The sequence below is a fragment of the Pezoporus flaviventris genome, unplaced genomic scaffold (assembly GCF_033815535.1).
Source record: "Pezoporus flaviventris isolate CSIRO_AGI_PZ_B2104156 unplaced genomic scaffold, CSIRO_AGI_Pfla_v1 ptg000008l, whole genome shotgun sequence".
NCBI classification, from domain to species: Eukaryota; Metazoa; Chordata; class Aves; order Psittaciformes; family Psittacidae; genus Pezoporus; species Pezoporus flaviventris.
This window is the reverse complement of record NW_026892556.1, coordinates 2,925,734-2,949,497: the sequence shown is the minus strand read 5'-3', so window position 1 is coordinate 2,949,497 and position 23,764 is coordinate 2,925,734. Positions and strand designations below refer to the sequence as shown.

Here is a 23,764-nt window from a genome sequence, read left to right as displayed (position 1 = left end):
GCAGTTCAGGGGGGATGGCACTGTTCACAGCCTTTCCCCATTGCCGTGGCTCTGGAAGTGCAGAATCTGGGCCCTCTTCAGCTTTTCATGTTTTCAATGCAAGAGCTGAAAATGGAGCTGAAGAGGAAGGGAACTCCCCCAGCATTAAGAGGTGGACAAGTGCAAAGCGTGGCAAGAGGCTGGTGTACACAACGCAGGGGCTGTTCTGGGTGCTTCCGTGCATCTCAATAGCTTGAGGCCTCGCTGAGCATTGGAGGCAAAGGTGGAGAATGAGTAAGTTTGGGGAGCAGCGAGGGGGCACTGGGGAGCACCGTCCCGGTCCCGGGGCGAGGTGTCCTGCCTGCAGTGGGAGTGCTTGATTCAGAAAGCAGAGCTTGTGAAAGCACCAGTGAGAGCTTCCAGCCCTGAGGGGTCCATCAGCACCGAGCCTGCCTGGTCCCTGCTGGTGGCTCTGTGGGGTTTACAACAGCTCCCCTGTGCTGGCCGTGGGTAACGTGCGTGGGCCCTGCCCGGCGGAGCTGTCACGGGGCTGAGCAGAGGAAGGATGGACATTTCTGATGGGAGCTCCAACCCAGCCCCAGGGCTTTCATTTCCTCTAAGCACTTGGCTGCAGCAGGACAGGAGCTTTGTTTGGCCATTGCTGCAGGCTTTGCCAGCGCTCCCCTTCCCTCCTGACCTGGCTGCTGTTGACAAAGGCACAAACTGGCTGCCAGCCACCCTCATCAGCACGCTTGTGTTTTGGTTTGGACTGAAGCTCCCTGAAGCACCTGAGGCACAACTGGGGCTCTGTCCAGTCCACAAAGGTCAGGTTCCTTGGCCCATCCTTACAGCAGTTAACAGAGGAGGAGGAAAGAGGGAGGGCACCACTGACAGAGCATCCTCCTCATGAGCTGGGGACACGGGGCACTGATGGTGGGGACAAGGTGGATGGCAGCAATGCTGCTCTGCCAAGATGCTGAGGTTGGCTTGCCTGGCCTCAGGCACCTCAACACAATGGGCTGTGCAGCATCGGGGCAGCCAAAGCGGTGCTGGAAGCCACCCTCTGTCTATGCTGGGAGCTGGATGTCCCCAACCCAGCACTGCTCTGGGCTTCTCTTCCTGGGTCAGCTCCTTTCCAAAGGTGCAGCCGGACTTCCCCAGGACCATTCCAGAGCAATCTGCTGCACCAAGCGGGATGTCCTGCTGCTCCAGGCCCGGAACACCCAGAGGGGCACGGGCACCACAGCCCTGAGCTGCTGCAGGGTCACCCTTGTACCCCACAGCAGCAGCAGTGTGGGGTGTCCAAGGGGGTCGGGAGCCACTTGAGCTGAGCAGGACCCAACCTCCCCCAGCACGAGGCAGCTGCAGTGACAGCACCAGCGCTGTGTGGTGGGAGACCCTGCACTGCCTGCACTGGCTGTATGGAGCTGGGGACCAGGGGACAGCCAGGCTTTGGCTCTGTCAGGCCACGCTGGGGGGACCTGAAGGGTGAGATGAGGCTCCTGCAGTGATTATAGGTCTGTGTGGTGTCTTGGTGTCTGCTCAAGGTCCCAGAGATAAAAAAGGGACTTGGGATGGCTGGATCCTGGGTCTGTTTAGCTCCAGCACAAGTGTGAGTGAGACTCTGCTAGGGAATGGCTCTGTCCATGGGATGTATGAGTTTCCTGGCACTTCCTTTCCTCGAAGTTACTAAGTGAAAGCTCCCGGCTTCTGTCATTCATAGGCTGGAAGGATGCTCAGATGCTGTCTAATCCCAGATCTAACCAGGGACACAAAGTGGATTCCTATTCTGCCTTTAGGAGGAAAATCCCAACTTTGCCCTCTTCTAGGATCACGAGAAGCAGCGGTACTTGGAGGAAGCAGCTTTAAGGGCTTTCCAGATCTTTGCTGCGGTTAATTGCCTTTCCTCTACGGCCTATTTTATTTCTCATTTCCTTTGAGCTGATGTCACCCGTTTCCTCTTCTCTAGTGACTCTGCAGTCAGGCTGCAGTTGCTCCCGTTCTTGGTGTCCTGTTCTTGAGAGCTGCCTGCGTGGAGACCTTCCAGCCCCAGGTCAGAGAAAATAATGCTTGGAAGAAGATCAAGCATCTTCAGTAAAACACCCATCACCGCTCTACTGAAGCTGAAGATGGACAAATCGTGCTGAAGCCTTTCGACTCTGGTAAGCACAAAACCACACTTCATTAGTATAACTCCTCTTGGAATATACTATTGCTGATGGCATAGCTTGTGTTAGCGTGGGTTTTGCACTCTGCAGCCATAAGCTTATAAATCCTCATCGGGAGAGCATGGCCCAGGGTGCAGACTGGGCGCAGAGTCCGCTCCTGGAACCTCTGGTTCTGCATAGAGTGGAGATGATGCTATAAACCACTTGGGATTACCAGCTGGGGTACTGGGGTACTGGTAGTGGCTTGGGCTTGGCTTGGGTTTAGGCTCAAGTTTCCAGGGATTTGGGTAAGGCAGCAGCACTGGCTGCTGCAGCAGAGCACAGGACCCCCACCTTCCAGCCCCACTCTAACCACTGCACCCCTCCTCCTTTCTGCTGGCATGGACAATATTGACCTGCTTTATTCAAAGGGAGAGGCTGAGTGAGATGCCCCAGACCATGCTCCAGTGTCTAGGGTTTAGGACAGCTCACAAGTACATGGGACACGTAAGCCTGAGGTCCTCCGACTGAAGAGGGAAGTGGGAATTGAGTACATTTAGGGGAATGGTGCCACACTCTCTTCTAGCTGCATTCTGTTGAGTATCTGGCTTAAAGCAGGAAGGGAAAAACAACACTCCCGTGATTCCCTGGAGGACCTTGGCACTGGCACTGCACAGCCGCTGCTGCAAACCTGATGAGCTCTACCAAGTGCTGTTGTGGCCAGGAGACACCACGGCCGTCTCCCACAGCCCACCTCTGCCAGAGATTTCTGTCAGACTTAAAACCAGAGCACGTCCTTGCATTCATCTCATGCAGCCCCATAGCTCAAACCCACCTGCAGTGCAGGGCTTGCTTTTCGCTCTCCAGGCCACAGGGTTTCAAACACAGAGCTCCCCATTAGCTTCTCCTACCCCTGCACGGCCTCACCCCCTCCCTGAATGTCTGCATCTGGTAGGTGCCATCCCAAGCTCAGAGATGCAAACCCTTCTTTACCTTAGATGGTCCCGCAGTGGGTGGGAGAGTTGGGCTTAGACACTGACATTCATTTAAGGCCATGTTGTGACAATGACTTTTCCTATCCAGATGAGGGTGTGGAAACATCCATGAGATGACCAGTAGGACCTGCCTTGGGTCCTGTGTGAATCAAAGGCAGAGCAGGGAATGGAGGTGGTCCCCTGCCTCCTCTGGGACCTCTCCTCAGGGATGTGCCAGACCTGTGTGGCCAGACCCCGAGGTGTCATAGCTCAGAGCATCCTCACCTCCTGGGTACCACCCCCAGTTGGCTACTGCCCTCTAGATGTCTCAGCAAGGTGGGAGAGGACAAACACATCTGTCCCCTGGCCAACCACTGGCACTGTCACACCTACTTATTAATTCACAGGGAACCTGCCTCAAAGATTAAAGGCACCCAAACCCCAGTGCTGCCTGAAGGTCCAAGAGCACGTTGTGGATATCCTGAGTTGTTCTTAGGGGACCTGTGAGGGTCAAGGAGGGACAGGCTTGGCAAGATGACTCTTGTCTTCCTCTCTTAACAAGTGGAAAGAGATAGTGAGGGGGTTGCAGAGTCTGCTGAAGAAAGGGAGAGCTTTCCTGAGCTAGAGCTGACTTCCCCATCTGCAGTGGGAAGTTGCAAATGGGGAACCAACAACACATGGACATGAGAAAGAGACTCAGCCCAGGGAGGGTGCGATGGGGGCTCATGCCACTACCGCTGGGGAAGATCCAGAGAGTTTTGAGGCAGGATGGTGCCTTCTCAGGAGGCAGCAAGTCTTTGGGAGGAAATGCTGTAGAGCTGGCAGAGCCAAGGCAAGTACATTGCAACGTGCAGCACTCCAGGAAGGAAGAGGGAGACAAAACCAAGCTGATCTGCAGGGTTGTGTCCATCAGAGGAGAGGTGAGTCCATCAGACAGGGAGTTGGCACCAGGGCCAAGAGCAGGTGTGTACATCCTCTGGATGGTGAAAGCAGCAGCTGGAACTATACAAGAGATTAGACCCAATCCATGTAAGTCTGAGCCAGGAACACATACAGGAGTGGTGAGGTAGGAATTTGGTACGTCCAAACTCAAGCAAGAGTTGAAGAAATGCCAACTGAGGTGGGGACATCTCTTTAGGGACAGTGTCTGTCAGCCTCACCAGTGACACAGGAACTGCTGCTGCTGACACTTGCATCTGCTCCAGAAACAAGGGGAAGGGAGACAAATGGGTTTGATGGCAGCTCAAAATGATGGCATGATAGATAACAGCCAGGATTTGAAGAGAGAGAAACTGTAGGAAAAATCAGTGATGTACCACAAAACACCACCCTTTAGGATTAGTAACTCATTTTGTACATCACTCAGTGAAAAAACTGGGAGGTCTGGTAGTCTATGAAGTGAATGTGAAATCATTGAGTCATAGAATGACTTTGGTTTGTGTTGAAGGGACCTTAAGGCTCCTCCAGTTCCAACCCCTGCCACGGGCAGGGACCCCTTCCACTAGAGCAGCTTGCTCCAAGCCCCTGTGTCCAACCTGGCCTTGAACACTGCCAGGGATGGGGCAGCCACAGCTTCTCTGGGCACCCTGTGCCAGTGCCTCAGCACCCTCACAGGGAAGAGCTTCTGCCTAAGAGCTCATCTCAGTCTCCCCTCTGCCAGGTTAAAGCCGTTCCCCTTGGCCTGGCTCTACAGGCCCTTGTCCAAAGCCCCTCTCCAGGTTTCTTCAAGGCCCCCTTCAGGTGCTTGCAACTAAGGAAGTACAAGTGTAAGCAGGAATATATCAGAAAACACTAGAGAGCAACTCTGGAAATGGCACTAGTTGGATGTTTTTACCAGATATTGTTTCACTTCAGGAATTTCTAGGTTAAAACAAATGTAGGCAAGTTAGAAAGCAGTAGGAACCACAGCGGGGAAACAGGACCCAGAAAACCTGTTTGCTTATAGTCAAAGATTAAGAAGCTTCAGATGGAGCAGACTAACGTGATTTAAATGATCTTATCTAAGAACCCTCAAGCAGAAAAGCCTTTTGAGATTAGACATGTGTGATCTGCGATCCTCACTGCAGCAAACAACACTGCTTGAAGAGAAAAGCTCTCCTGTGTTCTGTTGCGTGTCCTGTCACACAAGCAGGGGTCCTGGGGTCACAGAGAGCTCAAAAGGAAAGGTGGGGTTTGGCTCAGCAATGGCACCTATGAACTCATTTTATGCTGTATGTTTTCAGGTGAGAAGGGAAGCTACAGCAGGGAATTCTACTTCAAACGTGCCCGCTCAGCACCACGATGGCTGGAAAGGATAAAGGCGGTGCTGCAGGTGGTGCTGGTTCCTACATTTCCTGCTACATCGACTCAGAGTTTCGCTACAACCTCTTCACTGTTTTCTACAGCATCATTTTCATTCTGGGCTTTGCTGCCAACTGCTACGTGCTCTGGATTTTCAGCCGCATTTACCCCACCAAGAAACTCAATGAGATCAAGATATTCATGGTGAACCTGACAGTAGCTGACCTGCTCTTCTTGGTTACGATGCCAATGTGGATTGTTTACTATCACCACCGTGGAGACTGGATCATGCCCGAGTTCCTCTGTAACGTGGCTGGCACTCTATTTTTTGTGAACACCTACTCTTCTGTTGCCTTCCTGATGGTCATCACATACAACCGTTACCAAGCTGTGACTAACCCCATTAAAGCTGCTCAGTTTACCACCCAGCGAAGGGGGATCTACTTATCAGCAGCTATCTGGATTATAATCGTGGGCAGCTCTTTGTATTACCTTTTTGACAATAATACTAACAAGGAGGAGGTCAAATCTAGGAATGTCACGCGGTGCTTTGAGCACTATGACTCTTCTGGCAGTGTTTCAGCTGTTCTCGCCATCCACGTCATCATCTGCATCCTCTTCTATATCATTTTCATCTTTATACTAGGCTGGAACATCATCATTATCAGGACCCTGTTCTCCAAACCAACACAGCCACGGAAGAGTGCTCATGTCAAGCAAAGGGCACTCTGGATGGTGTGCACAGTGCTAGCTGTGTTCATCATAAGCTTTGTACCTCATCACCTGGTGCATCTGCCCTGGACCCTGACTGTTCTGGAGCAGTGGAAGAGAGAAAACTGCCAGTTGCGCCAACAGCTCAATGATGCTCACCAGGTGACTTTGTGCCTCTTGAGTACAAACTGTGTGTTGGACCCTATCATTTACTGCTTCCTCACCAAGAAGTTCCAGAAGCATCTTTCAGAAAAACTGAAAAGCATGAAAGGGAGTCGCAAGTGCTCCAGGCAAACCACAGACACAGTGATTGAGGGCACCATTCACCAGGAGGATGCCATTGGGATCTAGCTCAGCCCTGCTCCGACTGCAGATTGAGATGTGTGAGTGAGTCACCCATCTTTTCTCAAGGAGAGGCACTGAGGGACACAGCAGAGCAGCAGGATCTTACATTTCCTTTTTCCCATTAGACAGAAGAATGGATGCTCATTTCTTCTATCACATGCAACTGGCAGAACTGGAGCCTGCAGCAGTCTGGCAGAAAAGCACCTTCTGTCTGGGCTGATGTTCTCATGGGCACCCAGAACAGTTCACATGGTCTGCTTTTATGTGAGAGAAATGTGTCACCAGGTCTGTGCGCTGAGCAGGTAGAAGCTGAGTGCACTGAAATCCCCCCAGCACCGTCCCTGGTCCTCTGCCTGCCCAGCTCCCATGAAGAATCCAGCATCAGAGACTCCTAAAAGACCTGGAAGAACAGAGCTGCTCATCTCGAGTGACTTTTGTAAGCACGGTTCTGTGAAGAGAGTCTGAGCTGTTCTTGAGTGCCTAGAGGGGTTGTAGTCCAAAGAGTTCCTCAAATGCCTTCAAAGAAGAGATCTGCACCTCTGATCCCTTCTTGCCTACTTGCATGGTCTGGTGGGGCCCAGACCTGACGTGCCTGGCAGGAGCTATCACAGACTTTTGCCTCTGCTCCCAGCTCTTGGATCAGTTTAGTAACCCCAGGCTGACTGCATGTGTCCGTGGAAATCCAGTCTCACTTTGGAGGCTCTAGATAACAGAAGGTTATTGTCAGCATGGGCATTATGCTAAGAACAGCTTAAAATGCTTCAATATCTTTGTTCTTGTTTATTTTGATTAGGGCTGTAGCAAGCAACTTTGCCTTAATCCTTCCCCCCAGTCTTTCTATTGCTGCTGTGAAGAAATGAAGCTGAGTAGTTCTTGAGATGCTACCACAAGTGAAGTACCAGGTCATGGCCACCTTCTGAGTGCATCAGAGCTGTGCAGTGATACAGCACACATGACACACACGTAACTCATGTACTCTGACAAGGCTGGAGACCCCTCGCTCAGGGCTGCCTGCAGTCAGTTGGGGCAAAGTGGTTTTCCAAGGGTGCTGAGTTCAGTTACCAATCATGAGACACTGCAGGTTCTTTTTCTAACCCAAATTGCTCAATCCAGCACAGGAAATTGGGCAAGGACGGGAACTTACGTGTTTGCACAACAGTTTTTGGTTCCCTAAACTACAGCAGAGAGTCTGTTTGATGACAGGAGAAGTGCATTGACCTGTGGCACGGATTAATCACGGGCAAGGACAGCAGCCTGCCCACACACACCAGAGAATGTGAAAGATAAGCCCCAGTCTTTCCAAAGATAGATAGGACTAACATCTGTATGAGGCCTTGCCTACATTCAGTGGAGATACGAGTCCTTCAGAGGCATCTCCTGAAGATCCTCAGGCAGCTTATGCTGTCCTGTGCCAACAGGCAAAGGAAATGAGATGATTCTTCCTCTAATGCCATGTGCCAGGGCCAGCCAGGCACTCGAGACCCAGTGCCAGGCAGAGGAAAGAATCCGATCACACTGGATTCCAATGGCAATTCCAATTGGATGCCACAATTTGATCCAATTGCATTTCCCTCCTGGCCCTGGACCCTGCTCCAGTAATGGTCACCCATAAAGATGCCCGGCTGGCACCTCTTGGCAGAGGGAGAACTCCTTGACCGTGCCCCTCAGCCACGAGCAAAGCTTTGCCCTGCATGTGCAGCCATCCGAGCCACGGCACACAGCAAGGGGAATGATTCCTGGAATTCAAATCCCAATTCCTGCTTGCTAAAGGAACCTACCTCTGGATTTCTGCCCTCCCTGGGTAGCACCTTCTGCCTGAGGAGCTCCTGTAGTGGCAGAGGAGGAGCTTTGGAGCGCTCCTCTCCTCCCTTTGCCAGCCGGTGAGCCAGCCGAGCGCGCCTGCTGCACAGCCCCCAGAGCACCGAACAGATGGAGCCTGGCAGGGCTTGGAGGAGATAGGAAGGGATTTTACGTGGGGATCTGGTAAATACGAGATCTTCTGTTCATTCCTGGAAAGCCTGGAACAGAGCTTGCAGCTTAGCTTGCTCGCCGGGGGTAAACAGCATGCTGCACTCCCCAGAAAACAGCTGTGAGGCCAGCGGGGGCTCAGAGAACAAATATAAACCTGTATCGGAGGAAAAGGGTAAGTGGGAGGAAGAAGCCCTGAGGATGCTTCAGGAGATGTGCAGTAATGCGTTCCTAAACACCAGCCTGAGCTTCTGCTTCCGTTCCTGGAATCCCTGTCGGTTTTACCGCGCTGTTGCATGGCTCTGCTTTACCTTGCAATAAAATGGATCCTCAGAAGTTCTTTTAAATAAAGCGTGGTCCTCAAGCGTTTTGTCCTTTAACTTCTCATCTTTCTGCGTTTATACCCAAGGGATGAGCCTTGGTACCGCGCTGCATCCCCAGTGTGAGCAGCAGCGTGCTCTGGGGTGACCCCCCTGCAGTCCTGGTCCGGCTCTGGGGCAACAGCACAAGAGGGACATGGAGCTGTTGGAGCAAGGCCAGAGGAGGCCATGGAGATGCTGCGAGGGCTGGAGCAGCTCTGCTCTGGAGCCAGGCTGAGAGAGCTGGGCTGGGTCAGCCTGGGGAAGAGAAGGCTCCTGAAGGGGAGACCTGAGAGCAGCTCCAGTGCCTGAAGGGGTGCAGGAAACATGGAGAGGGGCTTTGGACAAGGGCCTGTAGGGCCAGGCCAAGGGGAATGGCTTTAACCTGCCAGAGGGGAGACTGAGATGAGCTCTTAGGCAGAAGCTCTTCCCTGTGAGGGTGCTGAGGCGCTGGCCCAGGGTGCCCAGAGAAGCTGTGGCTGCCCCATCCCTGCCGCTGTGCAGTGACTGTTTTAAGGCTTTTCTGCTTGAGGGTTCTTAGATAAGATCATTTAAATCACGTTAGTCTGCTGCACCTGGAGCTTCTTAGACTATAAGCAAACAGGTTTTCTGGGTCCTGTTTCCCCGCTGTGGTTCCTACTGCTTTCTAACTTGCCTACATTTGTTTTAACCTAGACATTCCTGAAGTAAAACAGTATCTGGTAAAAACATCCCACCAGTGCCATTTTTGAAAGCACCTGAAGGGGGTCTTGAAGAAGCCTTGAGGGGCTTTGAGCAAGGGGAATGGCTTTAACCTGCCCGAGGTGAGACTGAGGTGAGCTCTGAGGCAGAAGCTCTTCCCTGTGAGGGTGCTGAGGCGCTGGCCCAGGGTGCCCAGAGCAGCAGTGTCCGCCCCATCCCTGCTTTAAGTGACCCCAACAGCGCTGAGGCAGCAACCGCAGCCCCAACCCCATCGAAGCGCCCGACCCCGAGCCCAGCACGGACGAAGCCCCCTCAGCTCCGCGCCCCGCGGGCCGGCTCGTCACTTCCGCGGCCGAGCGCTGCTTCCGGGCGGCGCTGAGGAGAGGGAGGGGCTGCCATGTCCGCTGCGGGACGCGCTGCCGGGCCCGGCGCCGGAGCCGCCTCTCGGTAAGAGCCCGCCCCGAGCACGGTTGTCCCCGTGGGCGACGAGATGGGGCCCGCGGGCCGGTGGCCCGCGGGCCCCATCTCGCCGCCCACGGGGACTCGCGGGGACCACGCGTGTGCGGAGTGGACGCTCCCGCCCGCGGGCCTGTGGAGCCGATGAGGCCGCAGCGCAGCCGACCCCCGCTTCCCTGCCCGCCTCCCGCTGGTGCCGGTGGCCCAGCCGCTGGTGAGAGACAGCCATGAGGTGCAGAAAGAGCCCCTTGGCGGTGATGAGGGGATGCTTGTGCCCGGGATAAAGAGCTCGGCCTGGGCCCCCCTCCCCGTGGGGTTGTGGGGAGCCCCACTCAAACCGAGCAAGAAAGCGTTTAAACATCTGCAGTGGTTAGTGTTGGATGGGGCTGGTTGCTTGTACCGGAGGTTGTGCATACAAGTTCGAGAGGAGGTGTTTGGTCTGGGTAGAGTCGTGACCAGTTGGGCTTCACAACGTGTGTTGGACCCAGATGAACTCTCCTGGATGCTCCTGGTTCTGGGAATGCTGTGCAGAGCTGCTGAAGCTTCGTGTGAAGGCAGCTCAAGCGCAGTATGGCTTATTTGGTTTGTACTCTGCATGGTATGGCTAAATCGTTTCCAGACGGGAGCTAGTTCTTGGTGTGCCATAGCTGTGGTAATTCACAGAATCAACAGAGCGGTTGGAAAAGACCTTAGGATCATTCAGTTCCAACCCCCTGCCACAGCCAGGGACACCTCACCTAAACCATGACCCCCAAGGCTCTGTGCATCCTGGCCTTGAATGCTGCCAGGGATGGAGCATTCACCCCTGGCAGTGTTCAAGGAGGTGAACGTTCATTCAGATGGAGCATTGTACAGAAAAGTCCTGGTGGACTTTGCTTTCGCTATGGAGCTAAGCTCTGCTTCTGTGAGGCACTCAGTCGGTAGTGTAATAACTTCCAGCTGGTAATTAAAAGCCAACTATACTGATTAAGATAAGATTCCTGTGATTACTGTGATCTGCCTGTGTTGTGTGGTTTCCTTCAGCTTTGTCTGTTGCAGATTATCTTAAGTTCATGATACTGAGTGAGGTTTGTTGAGAATCACAGCAATTCACATGCCTCCAGTCACTGTTTTTGTAATAGCTACTTATAAAAGTGCATATAAAGATAGTGGCTTCCTGCAAAACTGCTGACCTCTGAGCCTGTACCTGTCATGTTTAGGGGTTCCATTTATCACCTTGTGGTGCGATACTTCTTGCTTGTGCAGTTCTGCAGTCTCATTTTTGCCAGGCAAGCAGCAATACGCAGGCACCGTCTGTGTCCAGCAGCCAGCAGAGGTGAAGGTGTCACTGTTTACAAGCCACCTGGATTGTTCTACAGAGTCTTCCTGCAGCGTTTGCCTCCTCCTTGGCTCTTCCATGCAACCCCAGCAGTAGTTGTGGCACCTCAATGACTATTGGGTTGTGCAACAAATGGGATTGAAAACCCCAGTCACCTGCCCATCACAACTGTGTGCAAGAGCTGTAATAATTCCTGAGTAATTGGTGACTTGGGAAGGACTTACAGCTTCTCAGAACTTTGCTCTTTAAATATCCAGACGTTGAATGTGTTTGGAATTCAATATGTTGGAGTACACTTTATTAAATGGGTTTCCTTGTAGTGGGTTGGACTACCTCTAAATATCCAGATGTTGAATGGGTTTGGAATTGAATATGTTGGAGTACACTTTATTAAACGGGTTTCCATGTAATGGGTTGGACTACCTCTATGGCAGTTTAATGTATGATTTCCTAACTTTTGTGTACCAAAGGGTAGTTATATATGACTAAACATAAAACTGGATAAACTATACTGCAATGTTTCAATTGAATTAAGAGCCTGGCAAGTGTGTTCCCCTGTGCAAGTCATGGTGTGCCTGAAGATTCAAAGCTTAAAGCAGATGATCAGTTGAGACCAGCCTACAGGAGCTGTCCACATCCCAGGAGCTTCTTCTGAGGTCTTGAAATTTGTGTTGCTTTTGTTTAGATGCTGACAGTGCTGTTCCTCTGAGAGTCCTTAACTGGAACACAGCATAAAGTAGATGGCAGCTCTAAACCTTGGGGGATGGTTCATATTTCTATAACTATCATACCATCACCTGTACGTCCATTCTGAAGATCCTACAAATCAGTCTCATATTAATGTCCTTTCTGTGACAGGTTTTTTTCTATTCTATTTGAGAGAGTTTAAGAAAATCTTCATTAAACATGATTGATTTTTAAGATGATCAGGACAGGAAAATGCTTATTCTGGACCAGGATCATTTGAAAAAGGAGGTGATTGTTCTTCGGAGCTGAAATTAGAGCAGCAGCTGTCCTCAGAACCACGTGGAGGTATTCTCAGTCACCAGTGTCCCACCAGTTTCTTCATGCTGCTTTCCTGGTAAAGGCACCATTGTTCTCCTCTACCTATTGGGGAAGATGCTGTCACAGAAAACAACCCTGCTGGTTCAAGGCTTTGAAGTTTAACACAGAAGTCTGGTCCCCTTTGCAGTCTGATGTTTTGTTCCATGCCTTTAGAATAGCTCTTGAGATTTCAGAAGCTGTTGCCTTGATTATACTGTGTACTTAAACCCCCGTTTCCTGTCCATTGAGAACTTCTGGGGTGTCAGGAGTGGAGCTGGCCTTTCTACAAGATGAAGGGACTCGGAGATAACTTTTTTCTTCGTTATCTTGAAGTGTTACCTTGGTACTCTGCAGAACTACAAAGACACCTGAGGTTTAATGCTTTCCTACCGTAGTATTTTGTCTTTTGTTAGCTCTCATGCCAAGCCTGCTGCTACATTAACCTTTCTGGATATGAGGAAAAATGAATTCTTCTGGCTTAAAGAAAAGGAAGTTACAAAATACTCACTTTTGCCTGACCTGAAGAAAGCAAAAAAAGTCCCCATGAGTCAATGGTACCACTGCTCTCAGCATTTCCAAACAAGATAGCAAAAGTAGTTTGACAGTTCTGTGAAATGTTAACCTGTGCAGTGGCTTTCCAGGAACTAAATAATTCAACTTTATGCTGAAGAAAAAACAGCACCAAGCTGTTGAGGAAGTTTCTGTGATCTTTGAGTGAAATGACCTTTTTCTATGGATGCTGTTCTAAAAAGCACACGTAACTGGTCTTTACTGAAAGCGTTCTTGCTGAACTGCCACCAGAATCCAGTGTGTGTCATGCAGCTCCTTTTTACAGTTGATGGTAAAGCCTGAAGCAAGGAAGGCACTGGATACCTCCACCTTTCCAGTGTCCTTAGCCAGTATGTCACCTTCCATAGAATCATGGAATGGTTTGGGTTGGAAAGGACCTTAAGGCTCATCCAGTTCCAGCCCCCTGCCTCTGGCAGGGACACCTTCCACTAGAGCAGCTTGCTCCAAGCCCCTGTGTCCAACCTGGCCTTGAACACTGCCAGGGATGGGGCAGTCACAGCTTCTCTGGGCACCCTGTGCCAGCACCTCAGCACCCTCGGAGTAAAGGCTATAGTATGTGCAGCTCTGGTCAATGTGTCTCAAGAGGGAGCAGAGAGAGGCAGAACAGTGACCGTAGGGGATGGAGCAGATGTCTTCTGGAGGGGTGTTGGAAGTTGGGACTCTGATTTGGAGAGAGATTGTAACCAAGGTGTACAAAATCCTGGAGGCAGGGGATGTGCTGAGAGCAGAGCTGCTCGCCCAATCCTGCTGTACCAGGACTGATGGCACTCAGAAACTCACTGGAGACGGCTGTGAGCCAGCCACGTTCTCCTTGTGACAGGTCATGAACTGCCCTGGGTGGCTGTGGGAGCTTCAGAGAGGGAGTGGACGGTGGGGAACAGGTCTGTGAGTGAGTGCTGGAGGACAAGCAGGGATGTGGCTCCCGGTTGGGGGGGTGGTGGCCAGGCTCCCTTTATCACCACTGGTGGCTTTTCCTGGAGGGACCATTTGTCTGCCCAGCGCTCCCGGCTGGCTCTGCCAGCAGGACTGATGCGGTGTGAAGCAAATGGTGCAGTCAGTCTGCTTGATGAAAAAGCAGCGGGTGTTAGCAAGCAGCTGAGCATCAAACACCAGCATTTAAACCGGGTTTTAAACCCAGTAAAATATCTCAAATATCCAGCACTTCATTCTTTAATTTTTCGAGCAGGTTACTCTAGCAACTGTTGTTGCTAAGACACAAATAGCTACAGATGTGCTCAGAACTGATGGCACTGTGATAAATACCATGGCTCCTCTAATGCAAAATAACAAATTTGCTGGAGTCACAACCTTTTTAATAAAATCCTGGTGCAGGTTGAGAAACTGAAGCAGTTTCTCTGCTAGAACTGTGGATTAATTTCCTGGTACTATTTACATGACTTTTTGATATGTATTTAGGGTGCTGAGGCGCTGGCACAGGGTGCCCAGAGAAGCTGTGGCTGCCCCATCCCTGGCAGCGCTCAAGGCCAGGTTGGACTGGGGAGCAAGCTGCTGTAGTGGAAGGTGACCCTGCCCATGGCAGGGTTTGGAACTGGATGAGCTTTAAGGTTCTTTCCAACCCAAACCAGGCTGGGATGCTATGATGGAGTTTTCTACTTTGCTTCCATTTGCATAAATTCCTGTGATGTGTTTTGTAGCTAGAAGGTTAATGGCAGTTTGTGCCATATTAGCTCTAGCTAGAAGAGATTGCTGACTTCTTTCTGGGCTCAGTGGGAGTTGTTTTTCTCAAGTATGAAGTTGTTATTTCCAAATCTTCCTTTTGTGCAAACAGTTCTTTTCCCCATTAAAAAAATCCCTGCTGTGATTCAAAATCCAATTGAAAAGGATTGTGTAAGGACTGGGCAGCCAGTGCATGGTCTATGTGAAGCGACTGCCCAGAGCCGTGCTGGTGACAGCCCTTCAAGGATTCCTATTAATGAAACAGGCATTGCTTAGGGTAGGATGTATTTGTGCTACCACATGTTATGTCAGTAATTTTCTCACTTTATAAATACTTTTTTTAATATTTTCATTTCCATTTTAAGATTATGACATTTTAATCAAACCCTGGTTTTCCATCCCATCAGGACTGTGCTTGTTATAGCCTCTCGTACCTACAATTAGGACATCCCCTCTGCCTCCCACCAAACTTTCCATAGAATCATAGAATTACAGAATGGCTTGGGTTGGAAAGGGGCTTAAGATCATCCAGTTCCAACCCCCTGCCATGGGCAGGGCCGCATCACACTACACCATGTCGCCCAAGGCTCTGTCCAACCTGCCCTTGAACACTGCCAGGGATGGAGCATTCACAACCTCCCTGGGCAACCCATTCCAGCGCCTCACCACCCTTACAGTAAAGAAGGGAAGAGGGCCTGCAGGGGGAGCAGACAGCAAACCCACAGAGATTTATCCTTCGCTATTCTCCACGGTGTTTTGAGACTATCCATGTGTTGTGCGTGTGTATCTGGGGGTGTGAGATGTGCAGAGGATAGCAGGTAAATTTTTGCTGGGAGGTGCACTGGATTTGTTCCGATGGGAGATGAGCAGACTGGTGAGCAGCACAGCTTTCATTCATTAACTCTATCCCATTTTCTTGGTTTTAAACAGCTGCTCTTTGCTGCTGGAAAAGGAACTGAGGAGAGAGCTGTGCTACAAAGGGGGTGGATGTAACAGGCAAAGCTTGAAGATGGATGTGAGAAGGAATTTTTCACAGTTGTTCTGGAGAGCAAGACTGTTGTCTGAGTTGGTTGTTGTGTAATAAAGTAGGGTTTGAAGTTAGAAACCTGAGTTCCTTTTCCCTCTTACCTCATTTGTCTGTTCAAACACTGGAGTAACACACCTCTTCAGTTCCGCTTGGCTGTCAGGTACTGCATGAGCAGCCATAACAAGTAGGCCATTTATAAATGAACATGTGAATGCAGTAGGAAGGAAATCATGCATTGTGATACCTGCAGGAATTTGTGAGAGCAAGTGATTTGTCTTAAATATTTTGTTCCTTAATGGAGGAGAGAAGCTGGATGAGCCCCTCCTCTCCTGCTCACCACTGTCTGTCTCTTTGCACATCACTGGGTGGCATGAGTGTTTTAAAAACTGTGATTCCCTTCTCTTTAAAGTATCTTTAAAGCTTTTGGAGTTTGTAGTCAGCCTCGCCAGATAGAACATTTTACACACCCAGGAATCTATTTACTCCCTCGTTTTGTTGCATCATTGTGATGGTACAACCTTATGAAGAATTTCCATTAACTCGGTTTTGCCTGAAGGAAGGAAAAATGCAGCTTTAGTATAAAAACTGTTCAGTTCCTGACAGCTCCTTAAGGGGCTGGTTTATTGCACAGCCCAACTGGGACCCAAGCTGATGCTATCATTTCGTGTCAGCTTTAATTAAGCTGTTTCAAAACTGGGAGATTCTTCCAAACTTCAGGGAATGCCTGGTTTTGCCAAACCCTCACGAGAGATCCCTGCAGGAGCCGGCAGCAGGCTGGCTCTCGCTGGAGTCACAGCTTTGCCTATGATGGATACCAGGTCTGAAGTATATCAGCAGCTTGGCTGATGAAACATTATCACAGTTGGATGTAGGAATGCTGAGATATGGAGGAGGATAAAACTGTGGAGGGACTTTGCTGTGGAGTGAGGGGGTTCTATGCATTCGCCTGCTCACATCCTGGTGTGGGGGGCAAAGGTTGCTGCCACCATGGGGAGATTGTCAGTAGCGTTCTTTGCCTGAAGATTAGACCTTCAGTTATAAACCTGCAGAATAAAAAGCAGTCGGTGCTGTGCAGTGCACAGCAATGTCACAGTGTGCATCTTTTCACTCTTTATTTCTTTATGTGTTTTTAATTAAATTGAAAACCAAGAAGGGACTGGGGAATCCACCACTTCCCACCGTGCCAAGTTGTGCTCTTCCCTGAACGAAGCGGTTTGTCACGTGCGGAGTGGCACAGGGTAAAAGCACATTGCAAGGAAAAACCCAGCTCTGGTTGGGGGGATGCCATAGGTCGCTTTGGCTGCGCTCTCTGATCCCGTGTGCGTGGGATAGATTAGCATGAAATGCTCCGCTGGAAGCATTAGACTCTTCTGCTGGTGCTTAATTCACATATTCTTTGCTATTCATGGTAAGGTGCTGGTCCTTGAGTGAAAAGGAGTGGTGATAACTGCATAGGTGACATTATTATGCATACAAAACATTATAGGTACTGCTGCAAGAGACAATTAAAAATGTTTTTGTAAATACTTTGGCAACAAAAGGGTGGCTAAGGACACTCTCCAACCTTTATTGGATGTGGGGGGAATTGTAGTGACAACGAGGAAAAAAACGTGGTACTTAATGCCTTCTTTCACTCTGTCTTTAATAGTAAGACTAGTTGTTCTTGGGATACCTGTGCCCCTGTGCTGGGAGACAGGGATGGGGAGTAGAATGAAGCCCCCATATGGTCAGTGACCTGCTACATCACTGAGACACACAGAGTCTAGGGCTGCATGGGGTCCACCCAAGGGTGCTGGGGGAGCTGGAGGTGCTCACCGAGCCACGTTCCATCACTGATCAGCAGTTATGGCTCACTGGGGAGGTCCCAGTTCACTGGAGGTTACCAAATGTGATGCCCATTTACAGGAAGTGCTGGAAGGAGGCAACTTCAGGCCTGTTAGCATGACCTCAGTGCCCCCTGTACTGGGCACTGGTGAGGCTGCACCTCGAATCCTGTGCTCAGTTCTGTGCCCCTCACTACAAGAGAGACATTGAGGTGCTGGAGCAGGGCCAGAGAAGGGTACTGGAGCTGGTGCAGGGCCTGGAGCACAAGTGTGATGGGGAGCAGCTGAGGGACCTGGGGGGTTCAGTCTGGAGAAGAGAAGGCTCAGGGGGGACCTGATGGCTCCCTACAACTGCCTGAGAGGAGGATGGAGCCAGGAGGGGCTGGGCTCTGCTCCCAAGGAGCAAGGGGTGGGACAAGAGGAAACGGCCTCAAGCTGCACCAGGGCAGGTTTAGATGGAGCTGAGGAAGAATTCCTGCCCCAAAGGGTGCTCAGGCATTGGAACAGGCTGCCCAGGGCAGGGCTGCAGTCACCGGCCCTGCAAGTGTTCACACATGGTGGAGACGAGGCCTCAGTGCCATGGGGTAGTGGTGGCCTTGGCAGTGCTGGGGAACGGTTGGACTTTGTGATCCTAAAGGTCTTTTCCAACCTAAATGATTCTATTATTTTATTTTCACTTTCTGTATAACACCTATAATTTAGTTAACCAAAGCTTTGTTCTTGGGGAAAGTGGCTATTTGAAAGTAATGTAATCCCCTATTCAAACAGGCTTTTTTTCTACTCAGTATAATTACTGCTCATTACCCAAACTATTCTGTGATCCTATGATTCATTCATTTGCTTCCAGGTGCTCCAGGATGCCCTACTCATTTGGGAAGAGAGTTTTGTCACAAGTGTAACTAACGTGTTCTGGGAATCTTCTTGTCTTTCTAATTATTTAAGTCCTTCTCAAAACTAAAACTGCTGCTCAGAGCTTTTAAACAGAGCATAGAATGGGAAGTTACTGCTGTATGGATCAAAGTGTGATGTGAGACCTTCTTCGTAGAATCAGACTGGTAACAAGAAACAGGACAGGACCCATTGGTACCTATTTCATATATTCTTGCTGTTGGCCGTTGTACTTTACACTGCTCTTCATGATCTTTGACTGCCAGGGTTTCTTTCCAGCCTTGATTTTTCTCTGTTATACCTGCAAGTTTAAAGGAAACAAGCTTTGATTTGTAAAATAAATGCAATTAAAAGTGATGAGGGGGAAACCTGGAATACTAACAGTAGTACTTTGTATTGTAGACTGCTTTGTGTGCGGTGTGAGTAGGGTCATTTCAAAAGCGCTGTTGAATAGAGTTCTTGTGACTTCAGTTGATTTACAGTTGAGGGAATACAGGTAAGTCTTTGGTTAGGGGAGGCAGCTGTTAGGGGAGGAGAACATTTAACCCTCAATGAAATTTTACCCTGGCATATGTGGCATGCCAGACCCTGACCTGTCATCGAATAAGGGAGAAGGAATCCTTTGTGTTTTCCTGGTTAATAGGGCATTATCCCAGCTGCAAAGCATCCCTGCGCTCGGCACGTGGGGCTGGCTGCAGGCTGCCTACACGTGCAGGGAGCTTAAGTAGGTCTGGAAGGGCCAGGATGGGAAAGAGCAAGTGCTTTTAGGGCACCAGAGAGTTGAGTTCTTCAGTCACTTTGCATGGGGACAGTCTCATGATGTGTTGGTGAATGCTCCAGACAGGTTGGGAAAACAAAGAGGTGAAGAGCCTCTGCATTCCCACTGAAGTTTACAGCCCAACTTCTGTGGCTGTGGAGGCAGGAATAGGTTGAACCTCAGCACAAAACGTCACTGTATTTGATTTCTTACAAACCACAAAGTGTTGTTGAGCATGTCTCCCTTGCTGCTTCTCTGTTAAAACCTCGGAAGTCCAGTCAGTAACTGGTAAGAAAATTGTGGGAAGTACTCTATGATCAGCCCTCCAAGCTCTGTGTTATGGATAGATCCTCTGCTGATCTTCTCCCCATACACAGTGATTGATTTCCAAAAGGGGGGTTGGAACTGGGTGATCTTTAAGGTCCCTTCCAACCCAAACTGTTCTGTGATGATGTGATTTCTCCTGGTTTCTGTAACCCATTGAATTTGTCCTCTGTGTGCAGTAGTGTACATGTGTGCATGTGGAAGAGCCAGCTCTGCTGGGCTGGGAGGGGAGGCTCCTGCTGGCCTTTGGTGCAGTGGAGATGGGGCTTGGCTGAAGCGGTCAGGGTTGGTTTTAATGAACTGGGTGAGAAATGAGAGGGTGAAAGGGGAGCAGCAGGGTCCCACTGTTGGTGAGCACTAGTTGGGTGAGGGGGAAGCAGTGGAGGACATGGACCTTTCTCTTTTGCCTAGCAAGCTGCAAAACTGAATCAGGTTGTGCAAGTAATCTGCAAAATTCCCTTTTCCTGTTTTTAAAACGCAGGGGATAGCAGCTCCGGTGTTAGGATGTGGGATCCCTCTGCTCAGCACTACTGGGGTACCTTAGCTTCCAACATAAAAATGCTTTTATAAATGTTCATCAAACTTCTCCTTCTGAAGGGTGCACTTGAAGCAACCACCTTGCTCGGTGACTTTGGCAATGAGCACTCCTGCATCTGAATGCATTTAGGTGTAGAGGCTTGTCCTGGTTTTTTTTTTGTTCGTTATATAAATGTTCTAAATTAAAACAGGTTAGATTGAATCACGCTGTTTACTGACCTACTAGACCAGGCTTGATCATTTAAAGTGTGTTTCAAATCACGGGGCACATGTCTGATTGATACTTTAGCTTCTGGAGTCAGTGTGGCACAAGTAAATGATGCAGAAATGTGCCACGTGCGTAAAAAAATCTGGCTCTTGGAAGCTTAAAGCTAAATCCCTTGTTTATGAAATCTTTCCATATATGAATTTTGTCTTTTATTTGGGAGATGGCAACATGAGTTTGGAAAGCTGGTGGGTGGAATATGTAACAATTAATGTTCTCTGATAGCCTAAATGATAAGCCCCCCAAAAAAGTACATAAAGCTATGAACACCTTTTTTTGACAGGCTTTGAAGACTGCCAAGAACACACGATTCGACTCATTTAAGCATTAAAATAGTAATACCCATGGAAGAGCCTCAAGACTTACCCGAACAACCAGTAAGTACATTTGAAAAGGCTAAAAATGAGCATTGGTGATCTCCCAAATGCAGTGTAGCGTTACTGTGATTAAGAATGGAAAATAAGGCTTATTCTGAGTATATTTATCTAGAGGTAAAGAATCATTTTGCTCTTAGTAAAATGTGTTGTGCACTTAATTTACTACAATTTTACAGGCAATAGTAAGAAAAGGAATAGTTATGTGTGCTTGAACTCTGTAATGTTGCTGTGTCAAATAATTACTTGTTATGCTCAGAAAACCAGACTGTTTCAAGCCTGTTGTAGAGAAATGAAAATTCACTATTTCAATGACAGAAGCAGCATGTTACAGTGTGAATAGTCTGTAATTCTTCTTGGGCTTGGGACGTTGAAAAGATGCTATGATCCATCAGCTCCACAGGGGGAAAGCATTTTAGTTCTTTATTTAACAGTGAGTTTGAGCAGGGAAGCGTGTCTTAGGCTAAAAGCTGTTGTCCAAACATCTTACCTCTTCGTGATCCTGCCTGTGTTATCAGTAGCTGATAACATCACCTTGCAGGAGCTTCATAGAGCTGTTACTAATACAGTATGATACGAAGTTAAATTTGTATGTCTAAAACATGACAGCCCAGGAATTAAACGATAAAGTTTGTATTAATGTAATAGTCCCAAATTAAACTTGATGTGAACTCCGCAAGCAGTTGCCACGTTACCATGAGAGTGAAGCTGATTTTCATTTTGGAGACCTGTTCACCCGCACACGAACCAGAGTAAAACACTGAGGGCAAGTGGGCAACATCCTCATTGAAAAGATTCTGATGCTTTTTGCATGTGAGAATTTGGTGTTCTTCAGTTAACCAGTTAGAAAACACATTGTAATGGCACTGAATGAAATGGGAATGGAAATTTCCAGTTGTTCAAAAGATTGTGTGACACAACACGCAGGTTATGGGCAAGAGTCAGTGTGCACAAAATGTGAAGCAAATCAGCAAAACCAGAACAGTTGAACTCCAGATACATACAGGATTTAAAACTGAATTGAATGTGTGTATTAAGAAAGGAAGTATCTTGTAATTACATCCTTACATGGAGAAAACTGTCTTTATACAGGGCATGAGAGACAGGGTGCAGCTAATGTTTGGTGCGTGAAAGCACCCTCTGTAAGAGATTCTGCTGTAATTTTCAGCTGAAGATCTTCTTGGTAATTCCTTTTAACTATCTTATGCCAGTCAGTCATTCTGAGACATAATGTGAGACTACTGATCACAACTAGTAAGTGAGGTGGTATTTTTAGTGGCACATTCTTGCAGGAAGAAATAAAAAGAACAACCACTGGGGTTTGGTTTTTTTGTAGTGAGACCATTCTTAAACCAAGTGAATTTTCCTCATAAAAGAACAAGAGCAAAGTGAAGTCAGCTTTGCAAAAACCCTGTCAGGCTTGTAGCCCACTCTTGATACTGTATTAGCTCAGTGCAAGGTTTTCGGTGTTTAGCCACTGCTGGGGGGGATCTGCTGCACAGGTTCTCTCAAGGACAGCTCTCCTCACTTGTGCCTGAACCTTTGTGTCTTCACAGGTGAAAAAAGCCAAGATGCAGGAATCCAGAGAACAAAGTTTGAGGTATGTAATGTTCAGTTTGATTTAGTGTGGGACTGTTGTTGCTGTTCTTTTATCATTAGAAGTTTCCATTTTAGAAGCTTGCATGCTGTTTTCTCTTTCAAGGCAAATAGGAGTCAATTTTGTATTTGCTGTAATTTTGAGTTCCCAGTTACAAAACATAAACTGACACTTTGGTATTCAGCTACAAAGAGTCTTCATTGCATCCTCAAGCATCCTGTTTTTCACAGAATCTGATGGGACTGTCATTTTCTGCACATAACATGCATTGATTCTGGTGAGAATCAGGATATTTTAGTAATATGTATGCTATGATTCTCAGCAGAACTCTGTGGGTTACTGATCTGAGAAGTTAAACCCTCTCAAATCAATAGCCTATTCTATTTAAAGCCATTCTCTGGTACTATTTTTAGTCTCAGAGGTGCTTCCTGATGTATATCATATTTAGGAATTTATCAGTATTCTTACATATTCTGAGAATAGCTGCATTTGGGTTTGTTCTGTTCCTGTGAGTAGTCCCAAATACTGTGGAGAGCAATTTCTTTTTTGACAAAGGCCTGTAGGGACAGGACAAGGGGAATGGCTTTAAGCTGCCAGAGGGGAGATTGGGATGAGCTCTTAGGCAGAAGTCTGTCTAGCTGGTAGGAGGTGAGATGAACCAAGTCGTAGGAGGATTTTTTCTCTCTGTTGGCTGCAGAGGAGCTGAGGGCAGCACAAGCAGGTCTGAACGTGCCAGAGTGAATGGTGGTGATTCTGCTTCAGTGTATTCCCAGCTTCAGTGCACCCCTGCAGCCCCCCACTACCAGACATTGCAGTGCAAATCCAGTACAGTTTAAGGTCTAAATTAGAGCTGCAAATCTCTCTCTTAGGATCTTTGTGTGAAATAGCAAAGAGTGCAGAGCTAGTTTCTGTTGAGAGCCAGTTTGCCTCAGTTAGGAAGGCCAAATCTTGAGTTACAATGCCCAAGGATGTTCATTTAAGAGTTCATAATGCTCACGATTAGCCTTTGTTTGTCCTGACAGTCATGTGAGCAATGCAGAAGTCAGCGATGAGAAACCTGAATCTTCAAGCCTTGGTTCAAACCTTCCCATGTCCAGTGAGAGTAAGTATCTTCCAGAGTGCTTCTGGTCCCACTGTCTTTACTCCTTTCTTTCAGTGGCCTTGTTACTTTGCTTCAGGAAACACAAGATTTGGGCAGAACTGAAATCAAAGTTTTCTCATGACAGTTGCAAAAGATGATGGTAGCAACTAGTAAAGAGAAAAGCACTGTTACAAAGAGAGAAGTGGTATTGACTGAATCATCCACCTGCTGTGAACTGGCAATAAAACCGTTTTGTGCTGGCTTAACAGTGCTTTTTTTGAACCTTTGCTTTGAAAAAGGTATTCAAATATTAAAGATATTCACTAAGAAACCTTTGTAAATCCTTTTGTATTGTTTAAAGTGTACTGTGCATGCTGATATTCTATTGGCTTTATTTGTTGGGCTTTGAAACCACCTATGTAATGACACAAACTGTTTCTTTTTTCAGTTATGACATGCACTGATTATATCCCAAGGTCATCAAATGACTATACCTCACAAATGTATTCTGCAAAGTAAGTCAAACATTCTTCACTGAGTTCTATAACTCTCCTTTCTTTCTGAAGCGTTTTTGGGCTGCTG

At 48.5% G+C, this 23,764-nt stretch overlaps 2 protein-coding genes across 4 annotated transcripts in view; both read left to right on the top strand.

Annotated features, from left to right (window-relative positions):
• The first annotated feature begins 1,584 nt into the window (after positions 1-1,584).
• PTAFR (platelet activating factor receptor) lies at positions 1,585-7,082 on the top strand. Its single transcript, XM_061449916.1, has 2 exons — positions 1,585-2,141; positions 5,323-7,082. Exon 2 carries the CDS (start codon positions 5,381-5,383, stop codon positions 6,440-6,442), a length of 1,062 nt encoding a protein of 353 aa, XP_061305900.1. The 5' UTR covers positions 1,585-2,141; positions 5,323-5,380; the 3' UTR covers positions 6,443-7,082.
• Positions 7,083-9,768: 2,686 nt separating this feature from the next.
• EYA3 (EYA transcriptional coactivator and phosphatase 3) overlaps positions 9,769-23,764 on the top strand; it is a 31,541-nt gene continuing 17,545 nt past the window's right edge. For all 3 annotated transcript variants that reach the window (XM_061449998.1, XM_061449997.1, XM_061449996.1), the window contains exons 1-5: positions 9,769-9,891; positions 20,414-20,507; positions 22,061-22,104; positions 23,124-23,203; positions 23,631-23,697. In XM_061449998.1, coding sequence (XP_061305982.1) covers positions 20,475-20,507; positions 22,061-22,104; positions 23,124-23,203; positions 23,631-23,697 — 224 coding nt within the window. In that variant the 5' untranslated portion in view covers positions 9,769-9,891; positions 20,414-20,474. The remainder of the gene's footprint in view (positions 9,892-20,413; positions 20,508-22,060; positions 22,105-23,123; positions 23,204-23,630; positions 23,698-23,764) is intronic.

Coding starts and splice junctions, on each gene's coding strand:
- PTAFR (XM_061449916.1), top strand. CDS start 5,381: ATGGCTGGAAAGGATAAAGGCGGTGCTGCAGGTGGTGCTGGTTCCTAC.